The sequence below is a fragment of the Epinephelus fuscoguttatus genome, linkage group LG6 (assembly GCF_011397635.1).
Source record: "Epinephelus fuscoguttatus linkage group LG6, E.fuscoguttatus.final_Chr_v1".
Lineage (NCBI taxonomy): Eukaryota > Metazoa > Chordata > Actinopteri > Perciformes > Serranidae > Epinephelus > Epinephelus fuscoguttatus.
In genome coordinates, this window is record NC_064757.1 from 1,613,594 (window position 1) to 1,634,176 (window position 20,583).

The 20,583-nt window shown below is 41.0% G+C and overlaps 1 protein-coding gene across 2 annotated transcripts in view; it reads right to left on the bottom strand.

The window, feature by feature from the left end:
- LOC125890262 (VIP36-like protein) overlaps nt 1-20,583 on the bottom strand; it is a 114,307-nt gene that overhangs the window by 82,528 nt on the left and 11,196 nt on the right. For both annotated transcript variants that reach the window (XM_049578821.1, XM_049578820.1), the window contains exons 2-3: nt 13,804-13,922; nt 5,635-5,752 (exon numbers count right to left, since the gene is read on the bottom strand). In XM_049578821.1, the coding sequence (XP_049434778.1) occupies nt 5,635-5,752; nt 13,804-13,922 (237 nt within the window). The remainder of the gene's footprint in view (nt 1-5,634; nt 5,753-13,803; nt 13,923-20,583) is intronic.

The window sequence follows — 20,583 nt, forward strand, 5'->3', positions numbered from 1 at the left end:
GATGTTAGCCAACTATAGACCAATATCTAATCTTCCCTTTCTTTCAAAGATCCTTGAGGAAGTAGTCGCAGACCAGCTGTGTGATTTTCTCCATGATAAGAATTTATTTGAGGAATTTCAGTTAGGATTCAGAGTGCATCATAGCACTGAGATAGCACTAGTTAAAATTACAAATGACGTTCTGATTGCTTCAGACAAAGGACTCGTCTCTGTACTTGTTTTATTAGATCTTAGTGTGGCGTTTGATACAATTGACCATCAAATTCTGCTACTGAGACTCGAACACTTAATTGGCCTAAAAGGTTCTGCACTAAGCTGGTTTGAATCTTACTTATCTGATTGTTTTCAGTTTGTTCACATTCATAATGAGTCATCCTTACGTACTAAAGTTTGTTTTGGAGTTCCGCAAGGTTCTGTGCTCGGACCAATCCTATTTACTCTATATATGCTTCCTTTAGGTTACATCATTAGCAATCACTCTGTAAATTTCCTTTGTTATGCGGATGATACACAGTTGTATTTATCTATGAAGCCAGAAGAAAGAAATCAATTAACTAAACTTCACAATTGCCTTAAAGACATGAAAACCTGGATGAGCACCAATTTCCTGATGTTAAATTCAGACAAAACTGAAGTTATTGTTCTTGGCCTCAAACAACTCAGAGACTCTTTATCTGATGGCACAGTTTCTCTAGATAGCATTGCTCTGGCCTCTAGCACTACCGTAAGAAATCTCGGAGTAACATTTGATCAAGATGTGTCTTTTAATTCTCATTTAAAACAAACCTCATGGACTGCATTTTTTCATCTGCGTAGTATTGCAAAAATTAGGCCTATCCTGACCCGAAAAGATGCAGAAAAATTGGTCCACGCTTTTGTTACCTCAAGGCTGGATTACTGTAACTCTCTATTATCTGGTAGCTCTAGTAAGTCCTTAAAAACTCTCCAGCTAATTCAGAATGCAGCAGCATGTGTACTAACAGGAACTAGAAACGTGATCATATTTCTCCTGTTTTAGCTTCTCTGCACTGGCTCCCTGTAAAATCCAGAATTGAATTTAAAATCCTACTGTTAACTTACAACGCTCTAAATGGTCAAGCTCCGTCATATCTTAGAGAGCTCATAGTGCCATATTATCCCACCAGAACACTGCGCTCTGAGAATGCAGGGTTACTCGTGGTCCCTAAAGTCTCCAAAAGTAGATCAGGAGCCAGAGCCTTCAGCTATCAGGCTCCTCTCCTGTGGAATCATCTTCCTGTTGCAGTCCGGGAGGCAGACACCGTCTCCACATTTAAGATTAGACTTAAGACTTTCCTCTTTGATAAAGCTTATAGTTAGGGCTGGCTCAGGCTTGCCTTGTACCAGCCCCTCGTTAGGCTGACTTAGGCCTAGTCTGCCGGAAGACCCCCTATAATACACTGGGCACCTTCTCTCCTTCTCTCTCTCTCTCGTGTCCTACTACTGCATCTTGCTAACTTGGCCATTCTGAATGTCACTAACTCGGCTTCTTCTCCGGATCCTTAGTGCTTCACTGTCTCTCAGGTGAACTCGTATTGCAGTGGTGCCTGGATTGTGTGACGTGTGTGGTTGTGCTGCTGCCGTGGTCCTGCCAGATGCCTCCTGCTGCTGCTGTTATCATTAGTCATACTTCTACTGTTATTATACACATATGATTACTGTCACACATGTATACTATCAGATATTAATATATTATTATTAATTATAATATTATTACTTTCAACAATGTTGTTGTAAGCTACTGTCATTACCTGCATATCTCTCTCTCTCTCTCTCTCTCTCTCTCTCTATCTATCTCTCTATCTCTCTCTCATTGTGTCATGTGGATTGCTGTTAATTTGTTATCCTGATCTGTTCTGTACGACATCTATTGCACATCTGTCCGTCCTGGAAGAGGGATCCCTCCTCAGTTGCTATTCCTGAGGTTTCTACCGTTTTTTTTTTTCCCCATTAAAGGGTTTTTTTTGGGGAGTTTTTCGTTATCAGCTGTGAGGGTCCAAAGGACAGAGGGATGTCGTATGCTGTAAAGCCCTGTGAGGCAAATTGTGATTTGTGATATTGGATTTTATAAATAAAATTGATTGATTGAATTGATATATATATATATGTATATGTATATATATATATATATATATATATATATATATATATATATATATATAGATAGATAGATAGATAGATAGATAGATAGATAGATAGATAGATAGATAGATAGATAGATAGATAGATAGATAGATATTATACATACATACACAGTACAGGCCAAAAGTTTGGACACACCTTCTCATTCAATGCGTTTTCTTTATTTTCATGACTATTTACATTGTAGATTGTCACTGAAGGCATCAAAACTATGAATGAACACATGTGGAGTTATGTACTTAACAAAAAAAGGTGAAATAACTGAAAACATGCTTTATATTCTAGTTTCTTCAAAATAGCCACCCTTTGCTCTGATTACTGCTTTGTACACTCTTGGCATTCTCTCGATAAGCTTCAAGAGGTAGTCACCTGAAATGGTTTTCCAACAGTCTTGAAGGAGTTCCCAGAGGTGTTTAGCTCTTGTTGGCCCCTTTGCCTTCACTCTGCGGTCCAGCTCACCCCAAACCATCTCGATTGGGTTCAGGTCCGGTGACTGTGGAGGCCAGGTCATCTGCCGCAGCACTCCATCACTCTCCTTCTTGGTCAAATAGCCCTTACACAGCCTGGAGGTGTGTTTGGGGTCATTGTCCTGTTGAAAAATAAATGATCGTCCAACTAAGCATAAACCGGATGGGATGGCATGTCGCTGCAGGATGCTGTGGTAGCCATGCTGGTTCAGTGTGCCTTCAATTTTGAATAAATCCCCAACAGTGTCACCAGCAAAACACCCCCACACCATCACACCTCCTCCTCCATGCTTCACAGTGGGAACCAGGCATGTGGAATCCATCCGTTCACCTTTTCTCGTCTCACAAAGACACGGCGGTTGGAACCAAAGATCTCAAATTTGGACTCATCAGACCAAAGCACAGATTTCCACTGGTCTAATGTCCATTCCTTGTGTTTCTTGGCCCAAACAAATCTCTTCTGCTTGTTGCCTCTCATTAGCAGTGGTTTCCTAGCAGCTATTTGACCATGAAGGCCTGATTCGCGCAGTCTCCTCTTAACAGTTGTTCTAGAGATGGAGTCTGCTGCTAGAACTCTGTGTGGTATTCATCTGGTCTCTGATCTGAGCTGCTGTTAACTTGCCATTTCTGAGGCTGGTGACTCGGATGAACTTATCCTCAGAAGCAGAGGTGACTCTTGGTCTTCCTTTCCTGGGTCGGTCCTCATGTGTGCCAGTTTCGTTGTAGCGCTTGATGGTTTTTGCGACTCCACTTGGGGACACATTTAAAGTTTTTGCAATTTTCCGGACTGACTGACCTTCATTTCTTAAAGTAATGATGGCCACTCGTTTTTCTTTAGTTAGCTGATTGGTTCTTGCCATAATATGAATTTTAACAGTTGTCCAATAGGGCTGTCGGCTGTGTATTAACCTGACTTCTGCACAACACAACTGATGGTCCCAACCCCATTGATAAAGCAAGAAATTCCACTAATTAACCCTGATAAGTCATACATGTGAAGTGGAAACCATTTCAGGTGACTACCTCTTGAAGCTCATGGAGAGAATGCCAAGAGTGTGCAAAGCAGTAATCAGAGCAAAGGGTGGCTATTTTGAAGAAACTAGAATATTAAACATGTTTTTAGTTATTTCATCTTTTTTTGTTAAGTACATAACTCCACATGTGTTCATTCATAGTTTTGATGCCTTCAGTGAGAATCTACAATGTAAATAGTCATGTCAATAGTCTTTAAATGTGTCCCCAAGTGGAGTCGCAAAAACCATCAAGCGCTACAACGAAACTGGCACACATGAGGACCGACCCAGGAAAGGAAGACCAAGAGTCACCTCTGCTTCTGAGGATAAGTTCATCCAAGTCACGAGCCTCAGAAATCGCAAGTTAACAGCAGCTCAGATCAGAGACCAGATGAATGCCACACAGAGTTCGAGCAGCAGGCCTATCTCTAGAACAACTGTTAAGAGGAGACTGCGCAAATCAGGCCTTCATGGTCAAATAGCTGCTAGGAAACCACTGCTAAGGAGAGGCAACAAGCAGAAGAGATTTGTTTGGGCCAAGAAACACAAGGAATGGACATTAGACCAGTGGAAATCTGTGCTTTGGTCTGATGAGTCCAAATTTGAGATCTTTGGTTCCAACCGCCGTGTCTTTGTGAGACGCAGAAAAGGTGAACGCATGGATTCCACATGCCTGGTTCCCACTGTGAAGCATGGAGGAGGAGGTGTGATGGTTTTGCTGGTGACACTGTTGGGGATTTATTCAAAATTGAAGGCACACTGAACCAGCATGGCTACCACAGCATCCTGCAGCGACATGCCATCCCATCCGGTTTGCGTTTAGTTGGACGATCATTTATTTTTCAACAGGACAATGACCCCAAACACACCTCCAGGCTGTATAAGGGCTATTTGACCAAGAAGGAGAGTGATGGAGTGCTGCGGCAGATGACCTGGCCTCCACAGTCACCGGACCTGAACCCAATCTAGATGGTTTGGGATGAGCTGGACTGCAGAGTGAAGGCAAAGGGGCCAACAAGTGCTAAACACCTCTGGGAACTCCTTCAAGACTGTTGGAAAACCATTTCAGGTGACTACCTCTTGAAGCTCATCGAGAGAATGCCAAGAGTGTGCAAAGCAGTAATCAGAGCTTTTTTTGTTAAGTACATAACTCCACATGTGTTCATTCATAGTTTTGATGCCTTCAGTGAGAATCTACAATGTAAATAGTCATGAAAATAAAGAAAACACATTGAATGAGAAGGTGTGTCCAAACTTTTGGCCTGTACTGTAGATAGATAGATAGATAGATAGATAGATAGATAGATAGATAGATAGATAGATAATCTTAATACCTCAAAATATTATGTCCTGCTGACAAATTGTGTTTTTAGCCAAGCTAGACCAGAGAATATTAGTTTGGAAGAAGGAAATGACTAGAGTAACAGGCAAACCAGCTTTAAAAGGGACATATTTTCTTTTTACGAAGTGCTGTGTCGTGCATCTAATTAATGCTGATCTACTTAATCCAGCCTTAATGGGGCTTTAGAAACAAAAACTGGAGTTAAAAAGATTTACATAAGCCTTGTTGCTGTCTTAATTACATATTGAATCTTGTGTATTTCCATGTAGAAATAGAAAATTTAAATATTGTGGTTTTAGGAGCAGTTGAAGCTGTGAATAAGCACAGGCTGCCACACCCTGGTCTTTCAAGTCACTTTGTACAGGCTCTAGAGAGACGAAATGACTGATGTAGGTTAATCAGTGATCAGTCATATCATCTGACTTTGACACAGCAGAGTAAGATTACAAAGAAGCATATTTCCCAAAACACTGGTTTATTCCTTTGAAAACTTTGCTGAGCACTCCAAATATGAGGCTTTGTAACTAGGGTCCTGGGATACTGGGGTCCATCCTGTACATTCCATATTACATTACATGATTTATGGTATCTAGTTCCTCTTCATTGTATGAGACAGACATGACACCTCCAGGGTGATCCAGTCCCTACCTACCATTCTGCATGCGATCTTTGGTTAACCAGATAGCCATGCCATCCCCATTCAAATTCTTCTTTCCCTGGCCATGGATTTTAAAGTGCACCTTAAGCTCCCAATCCCGCACGAAGAAAGGCTGGAAAGTAACAGAAGTAAAGACAAGCAGGTTATTACTGTGCTATGCTATATCTAGTATGTATTTGTCAATGGAATTGAGCAACAGACAAACTTGTGGAATTTTATAGAATCAGTAAATAAGGGTATGTGTAAGAGCTGCACAATAATGTAAAAATAACTGACATTACAATATTTTTTTGTCTGTGATGTATATTACAATATGGAATCTTCAGCAGATGACTTGAATAGCTCTGTTTGTAAATAATAAATCAGTCTGGAATTAGTGGTGTGATTTTGTATAGAAAAGGAAAACAATAACAGCAAAAGCTGAGAAATGACTTTTTACTTTGAAGACATTTTGGAAGGGAAAATGAAGTAGTTTAAAACACTGATTGACTCATCACAATACAGCTATATTCATATAACACTCTTCTATCAATCCAGGCTAAACTCAATGATCTAAATGTCATATTAATAATGCATGTTACCCTTAAAAAGAGCCTTGTTGTTGCAGCTCCCCTCCTGATCCTTTCTCATTTTCACGTTGTGGTCGACTACTAGCGGGGCGTGCTTTGGTTGTTTATCAGACAGAATTCTCTTGTAGATTAAAACTAGTGTTAACGTTACCTTTACAGCCTTGTGACTGCAAACTGTAGGTGGGAGACCTCTGGTTTCTTGGGCTATTAGCTTTAACCTGCCTCTGTTCACTAGCTTTTACAGTCCAGCACTTCCGTGGTAAAGAATGGTCAGGAGACGTGATAACGTTGCAAAAAACAGATGCTTTGTATCTTCTGTGCAGCTAACACAAACAATGTCCTTCTTACAGTCATTAAACCAGAACTTGAGCTTATCTGGACACTTTCTGTTGACTGCTGTGGCTTTGTAAAAACGCGCACTTCACTGTGTCTGTGGCACTTACCTGTCCAGTTACTGTACTTTTGTACACATACACACACACGCAGGAAAGTCTCATTTTCCATAACAAATGTCACCAAACTATAGCCATTTTTACACAGGGATGGCGCTAAAGAGCTGCCTCCAAGTCCCTCCATCATGCTGCACCTTCAAGAGGTGTGACAATCCTGACATTTAACAGCGTCAGCCTCTAGTGTGACATATAAAATACACGTTGGCAGCATTTTCTAAACAATTACAATGACATTAAATGTCAATAATCATTTACCGTCTCTGTTATATGGCAGCTGATTTCATTCTCTGCTCCAAGGCATTTTCCCAATTTGCAGACATTTTTGGCTGTTTTTCTTCAAATTAGCTGCTAACATCTACTTTTTAAATCTCTTGCAGCAGGTTGCACGCATAACATGTGGTCAAAACGTCACACTTGTCCCATCCATGATCCCATCCTGCAGGCTGTCGTGCTTATACAGACATCATTTCTGTGCTGTTACTACCTCTGTTCCCAGATAAGAGGCAAGACAACTCTGCCCCAACATTCTGCTACTGTACCTTTTATACTAGGGCTGCAGCTATTGATTCTTTTAGTAATTGAGTATTCTGTTGATTATTCTGGCGATTAATCAAGTAATCGGATAAGAAGTACTGCGTGTTTTTATTAGATTAATTTAGCTGTATTTAAGGACAATATATAATAAAGAAAATAAGAAAGTCTCTGAAATAAGAGAAATGAGCAACACGTTTGTTTCCTTTTTTGAAAGTCAGAGCTATCAACCAGTCCTGATTCAGTACGGGATGCAGTTTGTCCCGTATTTCTGTGGAAAGAGTTTAACGAGCCATACTGGAGAAATATTAAATCAAGAGGATAATGTCACATAACGGCAGGTCTGTCACTCAGTGTCATCGTTGCCATAATTACGGAGACTCAGCTCAGGACCACTGTTAGCCCGCTCACTGACCGGCTGACTGACTGATAAAGTTATCTGAAGGTCCCTTTACGCCCGGATATTAAACTTATGGAGCTTATGGATTCATAAAGCCTCACGTACACTTATATCTCAGTCATTGTGGAGCTGGGTGCACATGCACAAGCTTTGTTTACTCTCACACTGTGAGACACAAATTGATGCAGAAACACCCTTCAATCAGTTTGCATATCAATATCTGTGCCCGTTTAGATCTGTCAGTTAAAAATACGAATAAGTGCAGTTTTACAGAATATCTTGCAGCAACATGGTTCTCCGACAGAACAGCTGTCATTACGCCATTACGCACAGCTGTGGCTATTAGTAGCGCCCGTGCCACTAATTCATCACATGTAGCCCTACCTGCAAACCATCATGGCAGTGATATTGCAATCTTCATTATACATGGATGCAAATAGGTGTATGGTCAAAAAAGAGAGAGCTTGTCGAAGCAAAATTCTGAATATTAAAATAAACGAACACTAATTTGGAAGAATATTGTGTATTCCAAAACAGATCAAATCCATTGAGCCATCATGGCCATCTTGCTAGAGGTCCAGATCTTTATACATTTCTTCATGCTCTTTACATTGAACAAAGCGGGAGGATTGGCCTACTACAAATAACATGTTAGTTTCAAACTAAGAGCCATCTGAATATCCTGGGGCAAGTGCCCTTAAGTGTGGATAACAGTTTTACATCTGGACTGTATGATTAAAAAAAAAAAAAAAACATATTCCACACAGAATCTGAATCTGCACACTGCCTTTGAATCGTCCCCCTCTTGAAGTCAAGTCTTTTAATCCTCTCTCTTTCTACAAATCTTTATTGTATTCTTTCCATATTTTGCCCACTTGTTACTAGGGGTGTGGAAAAAATATTGATATTGCAATATATCGCGATACTCGGCCGCCCAATATAATATTGATTTTTCAGCTCCTAATATCGATTTTTTATGAAAATAATGATTCATGTTTAATTTAGAGGTGCTGTGTGAATACAGTAGGACCTCCGCACCTCCACTCTGGTAGATGGCGCGGAAGAGCCACTGGTGTGTGGCGCAGTGGCATTGCTGTAGTAGAGGCAGTCATAGCGGCTGAGGTAAACAGAAGCCAGCATGGCTAACACCATTACAACGCCTCCGCAGTTCAAAGCTAACATATGGGAACACTTTGGATTCCAAGTCAAAAAAGGGAGTAAAAGCAACGAGTTGGATAAAGAAAATGCCGTTTGCAAGCTTTGTCTCACTGCCGTGAAATATTGTGGGAACACAACAAACTTGAGAACTCATCTAACAAGACACCACGCCGAGGTATTAGCACAGAAGCAGCAGCAAAAACGTGTTAAGCCAAACCAAACTACGCTGGATAACTTCCTACCAGCAACTCACCTCATGCTCAGCGTATCACAGAGTCGATGGTGCATTTTATTTGTAAGGATTGGCGGCCATATAGTGTGGTTGACAGTGCTGGTTTCAGGTGGATGCTACATACGCTGGAGCCGCGTTATAAGATTCTGCAACGCGCCCACATGGTGGACATAGCTATGCCCAAGATGTATGAAGAGGTGAAGAAAGCCATGAAAACATCTCTTAACGCTGCACAGAGAGTTGCCCGTGTGACGGCTGGACATCCAGAGCCACCCAGTCATATGTTACCATAACGTCCCACCACATCTCTGACGACTGGGAAATGGTTACACATGTTTTACAGACACGTGCAATGCACGAGAGCCACACAGGCACTAACATCGCGGATTTACAGGACAAGGACCCAGCAATAGTAACGGACAACGCATCCAACATGACCGTTGGTGCAGAACTAGCTGGTATGCTACATTTTAAATGCTTCGCGCACACCCTCAATTTGGCTTCCCAGCGCGCACTGAAGTTGCCAGCCGTCCAGCGCTTGCTGGGAAGAGTGAGGCGCATTACCAGCTTCTTCAAACGCAGCGCCATAGCCAGCCATGTATTAAAACAAAAACAGAAGCTGCTTAATCTGGAACAGCACAAACTTAAGACTGACGTTGTCACCAGATGGAATAGTGCACATGACATGCTCCGGTGCTTTCTCGAGCAGCAGCCAGCTGTTACTGCTGCCCTGCTCTCAAATGAGGTGAGGAAAAATGAAAAGGACATCAGCACTCTCAGTGAGGCCGACATAACGGCTGCAGAAGAAAAAGTCACTGCTATGAAGCCCATGAAGATTGCCACTGTAGCCATGGAGAAAGAGAAAACTCCAACATTGTTAGCAGTTGCACCTGTCCATGCCCAGCTGATTCAGCAACTCCAGGGGAGACCAGGTGACTCTAACATTATAAAAGAGATCAAATCTGCCATATGTCAGGATCTTGAGAAGAGGTACTTAGATGACCAGAGGGAGACTCTTCATATGTGTGCAGCTCTGGATCCCAGATTTAAGACTTTGCCTTTCCTGACTGAGGATGAACGCCAGGCCGTCTATGTTAGAGTCATCACAGAGGCTGCAAGGACCCAGAGGCTGATTCAGGTAAGCTAAACTATGAGATTAAACATTAGACTGCTTTCACATATTCTTTCAATATTTTTAATGGAGAAGCCTCTGAAACAGTCAAATAATACAGAAATATTTTAAAAGCATAAATACTAAAAGTTTAAAGTGCATAAATAAACACTGGTGAATGTTAGTAAACATTTATAATCCATGAACAACAGATTATGTCGGAATTTAATTGTCATTTATTGCATTTGGGTTTATATAATTTACTTAATTTAATGAGATGATGTTTTTCAGCAGAGCGAAGCTGGAGAGGATGAGACAGGGGAGCCAGAGACTCAGGCTGATGGAGAAGAGGAGGAAGATGAGGATGCAGGGCTGGGGGTGCCAGATGAGGAGGACGAAGAGAGCAGCCAAGGTCCTGAGGAGGAGGGGAGCTCTGCAGCACTGTCCACGTCTAAGAAGAGATCCAGGGATTCTTGTGGCCTTGCTGACGTTCTTGGTCAAACATATGCTTCAGGTCAGTGTAGGAAATTTAAAGGGCCCCTATTGTCAAAAATTAGTTTTACTTCTTATCCCTGCAGTTGAATATTTGAGCCGCACTGTGCAGAACAGTGTTTGTTCAGAGTTTGACACAAAACATTTTTCAGATTTTTCCACTCAAAGTGTAAAGTTTATTTATTCTCATTTAAAAATCCAGATTCCTCAGAGCAAAATAAAAAGTGTAATATGAAAAGTTTCATATTACACTTTAAATAAGTTTAATATTTGTCCAATATTCAAGTTACACACATGCACAAATCATGTTCTGAGGAGTCTGGATTTTTTTAAGTGAGCAGAACAAAGCTCATAATTCAGAATTGTGTGAATTCATAATTCTGAAAAGGCCTATAGTGCCAAACTTGCACATAGTTTATTCTGCACTGTGAAACTCAAACATTAAACTGTAGGGAAAAAAGGACTTTGGGTGGTCTTAAAGAAATCACTATTTTTTGTGACACTGTTCCAGAGGCTGCAAAGAAGTTGAAGACGCCAGAGAACCAGCCACAAGAGGAGATGGCGAGATTCAAGGAGACTGCTCCGATGCCAACTGCAAAAGGGGCCAATCCACTGAACTGGTGGAAGGCAAATGAGTGCGAGTATCCCCTCCTATCAAATCTTGCAAAGAGGTTTTTGTGCATCCCTGGGACCAGAATCCCCTCTGAGAGAGTTTTCTCGACCGCAGGGGACATTATCACTGCACAGAGGAGTGTACTCACCCCAGAGCACCTTGATCAGATTCTCTTCCTGAACAAATATCTAAAACAAAGGCAGTCAAGTACAAGTACTAGTCCTATCCATGTATCAGAATGTTTATGGTTTACTATTTGTAAGCTATTACTATCTGTAGTTGTATTTATTGTTTACAAGAATACTACTATGTGCAATTTATTTTCCTTTTTCAGCCCAGTGTGTTCAGTGACATAGAGCACATATGTATGCGCATAGACATTTTATTTTTATATGATCTGTTTAGTTCAGTGCTCAAACAGTGACACAATAGGAGAAACAATATTTTCACTTATGTGTTTTGTGCATTGTCAGTAACTCAGGGTACTACACCCCTCATGTTTCAGTTACTGTGTGAGTTAGTTGTATATACTGCACGTTACAATGCTTTCAGTGTGTATTTCAGGGGAAAGAGGGTAATGGTTACTTTGAGACATTTACAGTAGTCTCAGCTGCAAGAAACTTGAGGCACTTTATTTTCCTTTTTCAGCTCAGTGTCTTCAGTGACATAGAGCACATATGTATGCGGTGCGCATAGGCATTTTATTTTCATATGATCTGTTTAGTTCAGTGTTCAAACAGTGACACAATAGGAGAAACAATATTTTCACTTATGTACTTTGTGCATTGTCAGTAACTCAGGGTACTACATCCCTCATGTTTCACTTACTGTGTGAGTTAGTTGTATATACTGCACGTTACAATGCTTTCAGTGTGTATTTCAGGGAAAAGAGAGAGTAATGGTTACGTTGAGACATTTACAGTAGTCTCAGCTGCAAGAAACTTGAGGCACTTTATTTTATGATTTCAATTGCAGTGTGTAAAACCACATTTATTTTCAATACTTTTTCAGTGAAAAAGATTTGCATAAATTTGAACAATAAAATGCAACGGTTGTTTTGAATCAAACAGTTTTGACTCAATTTGTCCTCTGAATAATCAATATCATCTCATGTACATATACTGCAACTTGTGTTATCATCTCTATTTTAATTTAAACTATGTAGAATATCGCAATATATCGTGATATCATGATATTGTGATATATCGTGATACTATCGTAACGTGACCCAAGTATCGTGATACCTATCTTATCATGAGGTCCTTGCAAATACTCACCCCACTTGTTAGCGAAATAGTTAAAGAACCTCCATTAATCGCGCAATTTAAATGTGAAAAGTCTCATTGACTGACCGTCACCTGTGTGTATGTGGAGAAGGAGAGGGGCGGAGGGAGCGGAGCTGTGGAAACATCCTGCAGTCTGACATACTATCATGCGTTTAAATAACTTATCAGACAGATATATAGAGAGAAAGGCGACGTTTAGAGAGCAAGCCCAAATAATCAACTCCACTTTAGAAGCAAGCCCAAAAAAACCGCAACTACCAATATTTGTAAGTGACTTTACAAAAAAAACAAGCTAGCCCGAAGTTGTGGCTATTAAACCTGGCAACCCTGCTCTACGCGTAGCCCTCTATGATCTTTGATCCAGCAGCACATCATCCAAATGAAAACAAGTGGTTCACGCTTGCGCAGTTGTTTTGTGCGCAGCAAAGTCATCTGCTCATTTCATTTGTGTTAGTGGAATTATTAACCAGACTCTTCCATGTCCACGCCAACTCTACAGCGTAAGTAACATAAGCAGGTTGGCTAACAGACATAAACATTTACGAGAAACTCAGTGCGCTGTATAGTTGTACTGGATTTAACGAAGCCCTATTTTATACACAATGGTGAGGTGACGAGACGGCAAATCAGCATAAAATTCCTGCCTTGAAGAGGCAGAGTAAAAAGGGCTTACTTCACATACACACATAACCTGTTTTAAAGGAGAAGGTTTGGCCGGTAAGATATGAAACATGCAAGCTTTTCTTTTGTATTGAGCAGCAAAAAGGTTGTTGCTTGACATGTTTGAGTTAATTTGCTTTAATCACACATCCTGCGACGTGACTATTGCACATGCATACATCACAATGTCTATACTGAAACAATATATCGTTCAGCACCAATGTATTATATTGATAAAATGCTTAATAACTTCATATTGAATTCATGTTAAGTGGGCATGTTTAAGTGTTTACTATGCAGGAATTGTCAGTTACATTTTGTAAACAATATCACAAGCGAAAGTGAAAGCCAACCCCAGATTCACTCCTGTTCGCTAAATTTGCGTTTCTTCTGTGCTTCCTCCTGTATGCCTGCTACATACACCATCACACACTTCTAGTGAGTGACAAGTGAAGACTGAAAGTGATTTCTTTTGTTTGAGTCTACACGCTGTTTTTTTTAGGTAAATCTTGCATTGTAGGCTGTAACTTTACTGTGTACTTTTCTGACAGTTTTAGAATAACTATGTGAGAGTGGGGGAGGATGTGAGGGTGGAGGTATGGAATGTCTGGTAGTGATGTAGTGTAGGTGGGTTTTGAAGTTAACTGCAGCAGACTTACAACTCGACTCCACACAGCTCCCTGTCTGCTCTGCAGGTCTGGGGTCAGCCTCACATGGTCAGGTGTAACCATAGCAGTGCCCATCAGATCCCACTGTGAAGAACTAGAGAAACCCAACCCTGCAGAATAGAATGTACCTTTTAGCTACAGTATAAACAACAGTACCTGCACTTTATAGGGAGCCCTCCAACTATTCTGTCAATTCTGTCAATGAACAATACAACATAACAGTTGTATTGAAGTATGTTGGCGCCACCCTGGATGGTTAGGGTTAGGTCCAGGTTCAGCCAAGTGGAAAACACAAACGATGGGGAAACAGCCTTTGACACAACACCAGGGGTCCGTTTCACAAAGCAGGTTCAACAAACTCTGAATCTAATCCTGTACTCTGAGTTGATCTACTCTGAGATAGGAAACTCTGAGTCTCCGGTTCCAGAACAGCTGATTTGAATCAGTTTAATCAACTCGGAGTAGTTTCACCTGGAGTTAAGTGCGTGCACCACAACTATAAAAAGCCAGCATCAATGGAGCCCCGATTCGACGAGTCGCCATGGCAAAGGGAAAGAGGAGGGCTGCGTTTTTCACCCCACTAGAATTAGCAAACTTAATGTGCTCATACGGCAAGTTTGCACACGTTTTCAAAAAGAAGTACAACACCACTGCAGCTGCAAAAGAGAGGGAGACGGCGTGGGAGAACATTGCTGCTCGGGTCAATGCGTAAGTTTAAATGTAGTCCTTTGCAATCACAATAATATTACAGGGGAAACTGCTTGAATGGTAGCCTATTAATTTATTTCATTTAGGTGCAGTCCTGCGGGGGAGAAGGACTTGGCAGCAGCTTAGGATGAAATATAAAAACATTGTTCAAACAGGTAAGACCTCGGCATAATTTCATGGGGGTACCTCATTTTGATCATGTTTTACATTGTAAAATAAATATTAAGTGACTGTTTGTGCAGTTGTTTTATCCCCAACATAATGCTGTTTTCACACACATAAATGTCTTCTCATCTATATCATGTTCTGTTAAATAATTAAACCTATTTAAACTAACACAGACTTCTACTCAGCCAACAGAAAGAAGGCAGATGCCCGTAAAATGAGCACACTACAGTTGCCTTTCTCAAGTGCTCAGCATCTCCGACAATGTACAAAAACTTCCATTTGCAAAGAAACGCAGCGCAACACACAATATCTGCTGGGATGTGAGAGCATGACTACGACTGGTAATGTTGCAAATGTAAGGATGGATTAGGTTGTGTATGTAGATGATGGACTGTGACGTCAAACAAAAAAGATAATTGTCTGGAAATGCTAGAACATCTATGTGCGGTCTGATAACCATCTCCCGACGAATATTTAATTCTCTGCGCAGTATTGCTGCACCTTCATCCACGGGATCGTTATCAAAAGGACATGCCATGTTAGTGAAAAAAGTCGCCACCTACTGTGCCTAATGGACTTCTAATATACTGACTCTGATTTTTTAATGATTTTTTAAAATGACAGACGGCAGAACTAGGCTACGCCAAAACTCGCCTGCTGACTGAATGAATGAGGAAATCAAATGGAGTGCGTGGCTCTGAAAGAGGGCAGAGACAGAAAGAAACTTGAGGTTCATTGAGAAAAACCTGGTCCCGACCAGGTTAGGTTCATAGAGTCTGTTACTACGGTAACTGACCAAGAGCTTAAGTTACCTCTCTCTCTGAAACAGGCTAGTGTTACCCCTCTTTCTCTGGTTTGACTTACCTCCCTTTTTGAAACGGAAAACTCAGAGTTTCCCTCATTTCAGGGTTAACAGACTCTGAGTTTTCACTAAACCTGCTTTGTGAAACGGACCCCTGCACAAAAGCAATAGCTCAAAAGGAGAGGTCGGTGTTACCAGTGCTATGTGTGTGCTGGCACAAGCCAGCACACACATAGCACTGGTAGGCAAAAGCATAATTCTCAAAACACAAAATATAGTGTGTCCAAAGCAGCGGGTGGACATGGCGAGTTGTCATGCTGCACTGATAAAAATTAACTGCAAACCAGCAAAAGGGTGATTGACCCATATCCTAAGAAAGCGACATGCAGTTGCTCATTGGCAAAACACAGGCAGCACCAACGGTACCACTTATTTTTGTCAGTAATGTTACGCAAGAAAATACTGGTGATGAAAGCTGTGAAAAGGAAGAACTGGACACCAGGACAACTACCAGGGCAGAGCCTCCATTTTAATCCAGTGGACATAGAGATATTAATCCATGTATATGCTGACTGCACATTTCTATTTTTTTTTTTGTTTTTTTATGTTTTAAATAGAGCCTGGGTCAGAACGGGGAAGCGTGTCAGTAACCTATCATAATAAAGTTTTAAATCATCAGTACGCCATAGCCTACATTACATTCAAATATATTCATTAAGCTTTAATCTGAAGGGGACAAAGCACAGGGGCCAGCAACTGAAGATGAAAAAAAAGTACATTAAAATATAAGATATAAAAAAATATAGAAATTAAATACATAGAGACATAAGTTCACAATCTGATCCAGTAATAATGTGGTTGGTATTTTGCATTTAAAAATGCATAGGTTAAAATACAGTAGATCTTCAATTTTAGACATTTGATTGGATCTTGGTCTGAAAGGCATTTAGTGGCTTTATTTCAGCTACTTCAACAAAATGGTGTCTTTATATTAAACACTGTCACTGAAATGCAATCTTGTTCAGACACAGTCTATTCAAAAAACTAAAGTCAGCATCTGCACCACAATCTCATTAGAAACATTAACATATAATCTTCAGTATTATGGGAATTATGTGCCATCGGTGTGACCAGTTAAATTGTGGGTGACAGAGAGAATTATTCACTGAACCTTTGTGTCTAAAGCTTCACACCAATTTTTGCTATTTAACCTGAGATAACCTGAGATTTAGTGGACTGATAATGGACTGCTCTGACTGGAGGGAGGCAAAGATTTGATTCTGTGCACAGGAGACTTGATCCTACATAACACATGGGGGAAATAACTTTTGAACATGTCAATTTTTTTCAATAAAACACATTTCCAGTGCATCTATTCACATGAAATTTACACCAGTTTACAGTGTGTTTTGGATCATTGTCCTGCTGGAAGGTCCATCTGTGTCTCATCCTCACCGTCCTGGTGGATGGCAACAGATTCTTCTCATGAAATACCTGGTACATGACTCCATTCATCATCTCTTTGATGATTTGAATTCTGCTGCTGCCATGAGAAGAGAAACAGACCCATACCATAATGCTTCCACCACCAAACTTCACTGTAGATGTGTGTTTTAAGGTCATATGCAGAGCCATTTCTCCTCCAAACATGACACGTCATACTATTGAAGAAAAGGTAAATTTCGTCTTGTTTGACCACACTTAAGTTCTCCCAGTAATCCACAGGCTTTTCAAAATATGTGTCAAACTTAAAACAAGCTTTTGGGCAAAAATACAATGTGCCATGTTTAAGAAGAAAAGGTTTTTTAATGGTCCAGTTAATCACCGGACTTAACCCTGATACAATATTTGTGGAAGAAGATTCACCAGCTGGCCCCTCAGAATCTTCTACATTTTAAGACTCTGTGTGGAAGAATGGACCAAAATGCCATCTTAACACTGTGAGCCACTAATGTCTCCATAGAGGAAGCATCTTAAAAACTGACATTGCAAACAAAGGCTTCTCCACCAATTAATTAATACATTTCAGTTGCCGTGGTCAATACTTCCCCCCGTGTTATTTCACTTTATTACACATAACTTTTTTTAATGGATTGAAATGTTACACTTTATCAGTTGAGAATTATTGACTTAATATCACTGTCTGGAGTAAATTTCATGTCAATAGATGCACTGGAAACATGTTATATGAAAAAATGTTAACGTGTTTAAGTCTTATTTCCCCCCACTGTATGTAAGGGCTAAACTCGCTGTTCAAAGAAATGACTGGCATAAAAGCAGTGACTCTAGACAAGTTAGTCCTGAGTAACAAACTAATATTGAACCAGAATTTTGATTGTGACATAGGCTACAGTAAACCTCCTCTGTGATACAAACTGAATCAATAAGGACATGTAAGCAGCGTGTCTGTCTCTGTCAGAAGAAGGAGACAGACAAACTCAACCTGCCAGCGTGCAGGTTAACGTTAGCTTTACAGGAGTTCAAGATATCCCAGAGTTTCCCTCATCTCAGCATGAACTTACTCAGAGTTTTCACTTTATAAAACAGTTCAAATCATATGATCAATGGCACTGCCTGTGTTTTGTCCACCACCAACGTGTCGTCACTCCGTTATATCAGCTTGGTTACTCCTGTTAAACTGTTGTTAAACTGGGTGAAGTTTAATCTAGAATTTATTAACATTAACTGTGATCATCTAGCCACGCCAATAATATCTTCAGTTCTTATTTCCCATATTGTGATATTGTAACCACGCGCCTGAGGTTCAATTGTTCTTCTTCACGTTACTTAAATATCATTCTGTACCACTATAGCAGCTGACGTTACAGCATTAACTGTCCCAGACTGTGGCTACATTGAGCAAAATGCTCATTAACGACTGGAGGACCTTACGTTTGCATTAACGTGACGCTGACTAAAGCCTGATTTATGGTCCTGCATTAAATCAATGACGTCGCTACGTCGTAGGGTACATGGCTACGCAGAAGGCTCGCCGTAGCCCCCGGCCTAGCCTGACGTGCACCTCCCCAAAAATGTAAAGTCTGATTTATAGTCCTGCGTTAAATCAATGACGTCGCTACGTCGTAGGGTACGTGGCTACGCAGAAGGCTCGCCGTAGCCCCCGGCCTAGCCTGACGTGCACCTCCCCAAAAATGTAAAGTCTGATTTATGGTCCTGCGTTAAATCAATGACGTCACTACGTCGTAGGGTACGTGGCTATGCAGAAGGCTCGCCGTAGCCCCCGGCGTAGCCTGACATGCACCTCCCCAAAAATGTAACTACACATCGAGGTGACGCAGACCCAGCGCAGACCAAGACGGCTGTGATTGGTTTGCTTGGTAGCAACGCATTTCCAGTTCTGTATTTCCAGATTGCGCCATCCCCGCCATCTTTAAACATCTTCTGTTGCGATGTAGATGTTGCAGTATTAAGGCCCATTTATGCTCAACGTTCAATACGGATACGGACGGGAGCCGTCTGTCCGTGCTCCGCGTTCACTTCTCTGTGACCGGAAAAGCCGGAAGCTAAACAAATAATCAACTAGAGACGACGATAACCATTCAGGAAAGGAACGCAGCCTCCTACCGCTCTGGCGGTGAATTGCACTGCAACGAAATGGAGTAATGGAGAAGTTCGAAGGGTTCACGACGGCGTCACAGCAACGACGTAGGTATGTCGTAGTTACGCCACAGGACCATAAATCAGGCTTAACCATAGACATATATACATAGACGCCGCATCGACTGCCTGAGCGCGTCCTTGCCGGCCGCCATCTTGGATGGGTCTCGCTTCGCCTCCACAGTGCATTCATTTCTATTGAGGAAGGAGCTGTATGCACAAGTAAAATAGAATAACTCGCTGAATTTTCAACTGATTTTCACGCGGTTTGGTTTGTTACAAACGGCACACATGTAGTAGTAGATGCTTTCGTACATTAAAAATGTGGGATTTCATGCTTTAATAGCAACAGCATGTTATTTAGGTTACAACACAGTGCTTTTATTCACCTCAACCCCAGAGTGGGATATATATATATATATATATATATATATATATATATATATATATATATATTTATACAGTACAGGCCAAAAGTTTGGACACACCTTCTCAATCAATGCATTTTCTTTATTTTCATGACTATTTACATTGTAGATTCTCACTGAAGGCATCAAAACTATGAATGAACACGTGGAGTTATGTACTTAACAAAAAAAGGTGAAATAACTGAAAACATGTTTTATATTCTAGTTTCTTCAAAATAGCCACCCTTTGCTCTGATTACTGCTTTGCACACTCTTGGCATTCTCTCGATGAGCTTCAAGAGGTAGACATCTGAAATGGTTTCCACTTCACAGGTGTGCCTTATCAGGGTAATTAGTGGAATTTCTTGCTTTATCAATGGGGTTGGGACCATCAGTTGTGTTGTGCAGAAGTCAGGTTAATACACAGCCGACAGCCCTATTGGACAACTGTTAAAATTCATATTATGGCAAGAACCAATCAGCTAACTAAAGAAAAACGAGTGGCCATCATTACTTTAAGAAATGAAGGTCAGTCAGTCCGGAAATTTGCAAAAACTTTAAATGTGTCCCCAAGTGGAGTCGCAAAAACCATCAAGCGCTACAACGAAACTGGCACACATGAGGACCGACCCAGGAAAGGAAGACCAAGAGTCACCTCTGCTTCTGAGGACAAGTTCATCCGAGTCACCAGCCTCAGAAATCGCAAGTTAACAGCAGCTCAGATCAGAGACCAGATGAATGCCACACAGAGTTCTAGCAGCAGACCCATCTCTAGAACAACTGTTAAGAGGAGAAATAAATCAGGCCTTCATGGTCAAATAGCTGCTAGGAAACCACTGCTAAGGAGAGGCAACAAGCAGAAGAGATTTGTTTGGGCCAAGAAACACAAGGAATGGACATTAGACCAGTGGAAATCTGTGCTTTGGTCTGATGAGTCCAAATTTGAGATCTTTGGTTCCAACCGGTGTCTTTGTGAGAGAAAAGGTGAGGGATGGATTCCACATGCCTGGTTCCCACTGTGAAGCATGGAGGAGGAGGTGTGATGGTGTGGGGGTGTTTTGCTGGTGA